Source organism: Bombus flavifrons, chromosome 2 (assembly GCF_040668555.2).
Source record: "Bombus flavifrons isolate JBK064 chromosome 2, iyBomFlav1_principal, whole genome shotgun sequence".
NCBI classification, from domain to species: domain Eukaryota; kingdom Metazoa; phylum Arthropoda; class Insecta; order Hymenoptera; family Apidae; genus Bombus; species Bombus flavifrons.
In genome coordinates this window covers 8,921,460-8,930,018 of record NC_138443.1, presented here as the reverse complement: position 1 = coordinate 8,930,018, position 8,559 = coordinate 8,921,460, and the positions used below count along the sequence as shown (strand labels likewise).

At 31.3% G+C, this 8,559-nt stretch overlaps 2 protein-coding genes across 4 annotated transcripts; one reads left to right on the top strand and one right to left on the bottom strand.

The window, feature by feature from the left end:
* The first annotated feature begins 795 nt into the window (after nt 1-795).
* Nucleotides 796-2,724, top strand: LOC138189842 (thioredoxin-2). The gene is made up of 4 exons (XM_069132044.1): nt 796-1,057; nt 1,965-2,081; nt 2,151-2,264; nt 2,349-2,724. Exons 1-4 carry the CDS (start codon nt 1,034-1,036, stop codon nt 2,409-2,411), a joined length of 318 nt encoding a protein of 105 aa, XP_068988145.1. The 5' UTR covers nt 796-1,033; the 3' UTR covers nt 2,412-2,724.
* RpI1 (RNA polymerase I subunit RpI1) lies at nt 2,688-8,552 on the bottom strand. 3 transcript variants are annotated; one of them, XM_069132026.1, is made up of 6 exons: nt 8,398-8,552; nt 8,071-8,287; nt 3,600-7,963; nt 3,367-3,522; nt 2,975-3,278; nt 2,688-2,902 (listed from the first exon to the last, which is right to left on the bottom strand). In XM_069132026.1, exons 2-6 carry the CDS (start codon nt 8,252-8,254, stop codon nt 2,769-2,771), a joined length of 5,142 nt encoding a protein of 1,713 aa, XP_068988127.1. In that variant the 5' UTR covers nt 8,255-8,287; nt 8,398-8,552; the 3' UTR covers nt 2,688-2,768. The 3 variants fall into 3 exon arrangements, with proteins under 3 accessions (XP_068988127.1, XP_068988130.1, XP_068988128.1); XM_069132029.1 differs by having other exon boundaries at nt 8,356-8,537; XM_069132027.1 differs by having other exon boundaries at nt 8,071-8,537.
* Nucleotides 8,553-8,559: the final 7 nt, after the last annotated feature.

Here is an 8,559-nt window from a genome sequence, read left to right as displayed (position 1 = left end):
CTATTTTATCTGATAAAATAATGACAGTGCATACAAAAATATACATGCATTCGTCCTTATTTTTATGTAAAATTAAGTATTAATTGTATAAACGTTGTTCTATAATGCAATGTCAAAATATGTATAAACCGTAACATCTTATCGTTGATTAAAAAAAAGGCAAAAGATATTGAATGGTACGAATTGCGTCGCAACAGAACTGAACAGTGGAGGTATACCAAAGATCGAAGATAGTGCAAATTTAATTATTGCACTGTATTTCGCGTTAACGTAGCGTTTAGTATTAATATAATGAATTGTAATATGTGCAATTTGTTCGATTATCCTTCAAAATTGCGTACACTTCCTCGCTATGATATAAACCATTACTGGGAAGTACAGTATGATCTATCTAGACATTCGGAAATGTTCGTGGACAGGGCCGGATGGAAGATTTCTAAGGCCTGGAAATATTGACCCAACGGAGGCTGCCTTTATAGAAAAATATGAGGAGAGTGGATTAAAATGATATAAATTTACATAAATATGAAATTACATTTATATTCTGATGGGTTATGTTTAAAATTTTTTAAAAGAGAATATGCATGTTTAGAAAATAGTTATTTCTTTTAACTTTCCATAAGATAAACAAGTGAATTATTCGTTATAGGCGTAAAATAACATGTATTTTTATTGAATGGCAAGACTCGGTGCTATAGCCTCCTCTAGTTCCCCTCTTAATCCGCACCTGTTGGCGGATCTTTGGAGGTCTTTTGGAGTACAATACAGCCAGTACGCAACTTGTTTCGCCTTCCCTATACTTCACGTATGAGCGTGACACTAGACACTACTCTATGGGACCCAAGTCTGAAGGAGAGAGAAAGATAGAAGGAAAGTGAATGTAAAGGAAGAAAAGTGTGAGAGAGGGAGGAACAGAATTACTGAGGAGGATTCCGAATTCCGACCACAGCGCCCAGTCGTTGACGAACATCGAAACCGTTGGTTCTATACTACTTGTAGTCAAGCGTTAACGTATTTCCTAGAAGAAACAAAAATGGTCGTCCAAGTTATGAATGCCGTAAGTAACTAGATACGTATATATTTGTATGATTCGTTACATATGTAATTCGTATAATATGTGTTAAATAATTTATAAATCAGGCTTGAAAATACAAGAAACAAAAAATTAGTTGGTTAGGCTACAAATATAATCTATTCGCATTTCGCGTACTTTCTACGAAATCGATTAGCTTTGAAATAATCGATTCAAGCTTGCTTAATTCTACTTGGTAGCAAAGTTTCCATTATAATACAACGAAGAGGTTTCTGTAGGAAGCATGTCTGATGTAGTTGGAATCATCATTGGCACATCGAATCGTACCGGCGTTCGTTTATCTAGCAAGTTTAAGTGCCATGGAATTGATGTGATGAACATTTTCGACCGTGACGTTCACGTTATATTACGTCAACTCCAAATAATTCTAATTGCGACATCAATGTAGTTCGTGGCATTGGCGTGATTCGTTGTATCGAAGCATGCAATTCAAACATGCTTCCATGATAGATGAGTTTTATGGGCGGGACAATCTAACTCGATGATGATCTATTTATTGATTTTAAATCATATAAATGATAAAGATACTTCAAATAGAATTGTACCAAAAAACGATTTTTATATTTTTTCTTTTTTATCGTGTTTTATTTTTTTAAAAGTATAATTTTTTAAGTTTAGAAAAATTATGAACTAAAGGAAATATTCTTCGTACTTAAAATAATGTTATTGATATATAATTCTAATTTTCATTAAAAATATCTACATGCACTATATTTAATTTGCTGATAGGTATGTGATAACTATAGATAGCTAGCCAGAACCAGGTATCTATTTAGGACAAATGTAAAGCTAATATAATAGTATTGTACAATTACAGTAGGGTAATTTATTACATTTAACAGTATAATGTATTTGTATGTTATCTTTGCAGGCTGATCTAAAAAGCCAGCTTGAGAAAGCTGGAGATAATTTAGTTGTAGTTGATTTCTTTGCTACATGGTGTGGGCCTTGCAAGATGATTGCGCCCAAACTGGAGGAGTTATCAAAGGTTAGATAATTTACCTTACATAAAAAGATTTCTGTTAAATAATTCTTACAAAATATTTTTCTGTAATAGGAAATGGAAAATGTTATCTTCTTGAAAGTTGATGTAGATGAATGTGAAGACATTGCTAGTGAATATGAAATCAGCAGTATGCCTACCTTTGTTTTCATCAAAAATAGTAAAGTGGTATGTACTGTTTTAAGTTAATATCTATTTCATATAAGAATACAGTTAAGAATTCATAATATAATGTATAATATAATGTTTTAGCTGGAAACCTTCTCAGGTGCTAATTACGACAAACTTAAAAGCACGATTCAGAAGCATAAGTGAATAAATAATTTTTATGGCAGAAGTATTTTTGAACAGAATTGTCTATTGGTTATCATTAATCAATAAAGGTAACTAGCAAAAATCTCATATTCAGTAAAAATGAAGTTATACATTACTTGCAAAATGTAAGGGACATAATTTTTTGTTAATACATTGTCAGTTTTATTATACATATTTTGTTGCAAAATAAAATGTAATCAGCTTATAAAAAAATATACATCCAATGTAATTTTTTCTTATGTTATTGTCTGATAATGTAAAAAATAATTTTCAAAATTTGACATAAAATATTAAATTTATTTACACAATTGCATGTATCTAGTAATTTATTCTTGACATTAACCCTATTCACATTTGTTATCCACCTACTGACAAGGTAGTTTCTGGTTGTTTCTGTATTTTTACCAATAATGAACATGACCCAGTACCAGATTTACAAGGTTGACCTAACATTAATCGACTAGAGGGCGATACTAAATTATCTCGTTTTCCTGTAAATAAAAGACATAATTAACACCGAATTTTTCAATGAATAAATAATTTCACTTTCTCTGTTCTCTTACCTTCTAAAGTCGCATTTTTCAAAAAATTAAGGGAACTTTCAAAACTCATTTGTTGCAATGGAGATGCTGAACCTTCCATTCCTTTACGACTGAGAGGTTGAAATCTACCATCAAAAGTCATGTAATCCGCAATTAAAGATAGATGTCTAGAATCAACTGTGATTCCATACATCTTAAATACATCTCTCACTTCTTTTATAATAACTCTGTTAGCAGCTTCAATACCATATGTTTGAGAAATACCATAAATGTCATTGGAATATAATTTGTTTAAATTTAAAGATTTATCATATTTGAACATTTCCTATATTACAAAAAATTGCGAATAAATAATAAAATGCAAAATTGTAATCATACACACATATGCATTACAATACAAAACCTCTACTTACTACTATGTTGATACCATCAGTTTTAAGAATTGTCTCTCCATTATTATTTTGAAATGTAAAAGCACGTTTTACGTGAGGTACCTCCCATAAAACAACTCTATTTGCAACATTTCTAGTTATTGTTGGTAAATCCAATTTTAACATTTTAAGAGGTAACTGCAGAAGAAAATTGTAATCATCAGCTAATTCTTTTTATGAAGAAGAAAATTTGTAACTCTTACTATGATACTTACCCAAAATGTTAATTTACACCATGTGAATTTATCCTCATCATAATCATATTCTATTACATGAGTATACATATTTTTAATATCCCTCTTTCTCTGTGCACTGTAAGTTTCATTTACAATATAGTCTAGTTTCTCATGTTCTGTGTCATAATCATCATCGTCTTCATCTTGTTGTTGGTCATTAGTTTTCAATTTTTCATTTTCATGCTCTACAACAATATCATCTTCTCTTTCATTTATATCTTCTATTTCTTCTTCTTCTTCTGGATCCTCATATTCTTGATTTTCTTTATGACGCGAAATTGATCGCAGTAAAGTTGCATCTGCATCCTCTGCTGCTGCTTCTTCATCTGAAGATTCGTGCATTTCTCCTAAATTTGTGTGTTTCAATGCAGATTCTGCTCCTTCATCAGGTTCTGCTTGATCTAATAAAGCATCATCCTCATACATAGATTTCTTTTCCTCTTCAACATATACTAAAGCACCTGTTACTTTAGCAATCTTTTTAATTTCTTTAAACATTTCCTTAAAAAATACTTCTTCAGTTTTTTTCAATACCTCATGTGGTTGAACACAAAATTCCGATTTATAACATTTATGTGGAAGATAATTAATAGTCATAGTATACACTAATTGTCTATTTGGCAATTGCTCCATTTTTCTACTTACATTAATATTGTCTAAAACATTGGATAAAATGCATTTTGTTAATTGCAACCTTAATTTATTTGAGCGTTTTGTTACATTCTTTAAGTTCTTCCGGAATGGTATCTCCATGCTAGGCGTTTTAATATTTTTCGATGCCATCATAAGTATTTCACGTAATCTGGGTATACCCAAAGTAACGTTCATTTCTCCACGACCAGCGAAGTGGAAAGTATTTAAAGTCATCTGAGTTGATGGCTCCCCTATTGATTGTGCTGCTAATAAACCTACTGGTTCACCAGGCGGGCAAACAATTTTCATTACCTTCACAGACAAGAGGTCTCTTAAATCTTTCTTTTTTATAATCAAATTGTTAGGTTTACTGGCTATATATTCGTCCATTAAATTTTCTAATCGTTCAGAAAATACACCAAAATCTATATCTTGTCTATATTTTGACATTATTGGATCAGGACATCTTGTACATTCAGCATAAATCCATTTTTTATCTTCTTCACTAGTCCTTAACCATTTTCTCATCAACGAAAGAGATGCTTTGCTTCTCCCATTATTTTCATTAATTTCCTTATATTTCGATTTCTTAATATTCATATCTTCCCTCGAAAACCTTGTAAATGGACTAATTCTTCTCTTCTGAAATGCACTTCCGTTTTTACTTTCCCATTTTTTAATTTTTCTCACTACTTTTAAAATTTTATCTGTATCTGAGTCCATTTTTAAATTCTTTACTATTTCTTCATTGAGAATCGCATTTTTATTGTCTATTAAGAAACTTAATTGTTCTTTCCTCAAAAATTGTGAACCTGGTATATCAAGCCCATCTTCGCCATAATAAATTTGCACCATACTACCGTCTGAGTCTCGTACTGTTGAATCATAATTAATACTTAATCCTTCAAGATGTTTAATGAGACACCTTTGTAAATAACCTGATCTACTAGTTTTTACAGCAGTATCAATGAGACCTTCACGGCCAGCCATACAGTGAAAAAAGAATTCTTGAGGTTTGATCCCTGTCATAAATCTACCATCGATAAAACCACCAGCTCTTGGTGTAGGGTCATATGCAGGGAAACTTGGAAGGCTTTTCCCACTGATCATTAAAGGTGGCCTTTTCCCTTCCAACTCAATCTGTCCAAGTAAGCAAGATATTTGCATAGTATTTACGGTAGAACCTTTTGCACCGGATTGAACCATCAATTGTAGATTATTATCTGGAAATTTTTTCAAAAGACCAGCTGGTAAACAAACTTTATTTATATCATTAGTATAGACATCTAATGCGCTTTTATATTTTCGATCGATTTGAGCACGGAATTTAGGGTCACTCCAATAAGATTCTTCAATTTTAGATGTAACAATCTCCATAGGTATATCATCAGGTAATTCTAACACTGATCTCTGTATATTTTCTCCAATTTTTCTGCAGTTAGAAATAATTTCTTTCCGTTTCTTATCTGCTTTATTTAACAATAAAATATCTTCAATACCAAGAGTAAATCCATTTCTTTGTAAAGCGGCTTGAAATAATTTACCAAAGGCACTTAACAACTTTGTAGAGCATATTCCCCCATATAATTCGAAAATACAATGTACAAGACCAAATGGAGTTGCACCATAATGTGTCTTATCAAGTACACCACATAATAATTCTCCATTTCGTATTATTACTTCGGCTTCTGACATTGTTTTAGGATCTAAAAATTCAGTACCACATTTCCACTGCCGTGGTTTTTCAACTTGCCATTCTTTTACACTAATCTTGGCATTTGCTGTCAAATTGATACGTGCTTGATTTGGTGGAATAATATTAATGATAACAGTGGATACAATTTGTTTACCAGACCATAAGGGTACTGGTTTTATAATACTGGGAGGAAGAAGAATTATATTATCTTGTATTGTAGATAAAGCAGCATAAACTAGTTGCATATAATCTTCACGTGGAAAGAATGTCCCTCTTACTGTTAATCGCACACCAGAAACCATATGATCTTGAATGAGACCACTTAAAGGAGTACCATCTTTAGGTACAAGATATTGATTAGATACATTGGCTATATTGTAGCCTTCACTTCTAGCTAGTTCATTTTGGGGATAATGAGCATTCATCTCATCACCATCAAAGTCTGAATTATAGGCTTTACAATTAGCATAATGCAAACGTAATGTTTTTTCTCCCTTTAAAATACGTGCTTTATGAGCCATTATACTAGGCTTATGTAAAGTTGGTTGACGATTTAACAGCAGAATATCTCCATTTTGTAAATGCCTATGTATAATTTTAATGCCTTTAAAAAATTTGTTTGCTTTATCACTTGTTGTTAGAAGACGTTTTGCAATAGCTTCTCTTTGAATAGCATTTGTGTTAGAAATGCGTTGTATACTTCCATCCTCGTGTTCAACCATTACTGCACCAGGATGAATATTAGGACCGTTTAAAACTAATTGTCTTAACTGTACAACATTCCAAGGTGTAACTGGTGTTGGATATGTTAATTTCATTGCAAAAACTTCAGGAATGCCAATTTCATCTATGTTCAAATTAGGATCTGGTGTAATAACAGAACGAGCAGCAAAATTAACTCTTTTACCCATCATATGCATTCTAATAATTCCTTCCTTTTTCTCTATAACTTGCTTTAAACCTTGGCAATTTGCAGAATCTGCAGTTCTATTCATATCACGATCCATTAAATGATCCACATTTATTTGCAGATTTTGCCAAGCATTGTGTAATTTTTCAATTGCTGTATTACCTTTTATTTGTTCAAAAACAAGTTTTCCCTCTTCTGTTAGTTGATTTGTATCACCATCTTGAATTGTTTGAATGATATTTCGAAGTACAAGGCAATCTTGGATGATACTCTTGTAAACTTGAGATTGTGGATGTTCTATCATTTGTCCATTGACAAAATTAACTGGTCTAACTATAGGTGGTAAAACTGGTATTACTTCAAAGAAGAATATATCAGTTGGATATTCAATATCTACCATTCCAAAACAAGGTATAAGTACTTTTAAGAAATCTCTCTCATTTTGCCAAAGCTTTCTGAGGTAATTTTTAGATTGATCTGGCATTATCATAACTGACTCTAATTTATGTACTACTCCACGTGATTTTACTGTCCGAGGAGTATTAGGTGTCTCAGACATTTTAGTGGTCATAATTTTATTTTTTAGTGTTGTAATTTTTGGTATAGGTTCTTGACAATTTGCACAGACTTTCAATGTTGCATACTGCTTTATAACATTTTCAACATATGCATGCCATTGCATATTAATATTTTTGGTATTTAGTTGAATTTCATCATATTGCACAATAGACTGATTAAGTCTTGGTCTATTGAGAAGATTTTCAGTATAATTATCAATTACATTTTGAACAGCTTGTATATCAACTTCATAAGGATTACCTGAACATGAAACAACAAACATTATTTCTTCTTCTAAACCTTCAAGGTCACTGAGATATCCTTTTTGAAGTAAGTTCAATTTTGCAGTAAGTAACAATTTTACATAAGATGGAATTTGTAAAGAGAAACAGTTTAGACATGCTAATTTGATTAACATAAATAATCCTCTATGAAACAGTGGATTTACTACTGGCATAGGCAATTCTATATGTCCAAAATGACCTGGACATTTGAATACATTGCATCCACATGTTCCACATGGATCCGAACTTTCTAAAAGTGGCCCTAATTAATAAAAGAAATATGTATTAGTAAATTGTACCTTTACTTTCCCTAATTCGCATAAAAATATAAATAATACATATAATAATTTGCATTGTTTCATTTATTACCTAATGCTGGGTCATATAAACCTCCTTTTAATGGATGTCCCAAGATATTAAATGATAATGGTGTCCTTATTTTAGTAACACTTAAATTTCTTATGTCATTTGCAGTAAACATAGAAAACATTAAGCATTTTGGATCTAGATGTTTTGGAGTTAGGCGTGGAGTATGATACTTATGTTGTACCATCTTGACAAATGTTGCCTCGTAGCCTTTTTGTTTCTACAAAACAAGTGGATTGTTTTTAGTAATTTTATCGATAATTTTTAAAAATGAGAGTTTATTTATACCTCTTGTAGAATATTTTTTTTGAGAAAAATAATGTAAGTAACCTTAATAAATCACTTATTTCTTATTAATATTAAATATTAACTGGATTAATAACAAACATTGTTTAGAAAATTTCATTCAACATGATAATAAATCGTATAGGTTATGAAACGTTAATCACATGGCTGCTCCCACTATATATGTATATATGTAGTAAAGTATGC

What these genes read in the sequence shown, in the direction of transcription:
- LOC138189842 (XM_069132044.1), top strand. Translation starts at nt 1,034, where the DNA reads ATGGTCGTCCAAGTTATGAATGCC. An exon ending in TCGTCCAAGTTATGAATGCC is followed by an intron (nt 1,058 to 1,964) that starts GTAAGTAACTAG and finishes TTATCTTTGCAG; the next exon opens with GCTGATCTAAAAAGCCAGCT. An exon ending in TCATCAAAAATAGTAAAGTG is followed by an intron (nt 2,265 to 2,348) that starts GTATGTACTGTT and finishes ATAATGTTTTAG; the next exon opens with CTGGAAACCTTCTCAGGTGC.
- RpI1 (XM_069132026.1), bottom strand. Translation starts at nt 8,254, where the DNA reads ATGGTACAACATAAGTATCATACTCCACGCCTAACTCCAAAACATCTA. An exon ending in TTTATATGACCCAGCATTAG is followed by an intron (nt 7,964 to 8,070) that starts GTAATAAATGAA and finishes TTTATTAATTAG; the next exon opens with GGCCACTTTTAGAAAGTTCG. An exon ending in CTGATGGTATCAACATAGTA is followed by an intron (nt 3,279 to 3,366) that starts GTAAGTAGAGGT and finishes TTTGTAATATAG; the next exon opens with GAAATGTTCAAATATGATAA.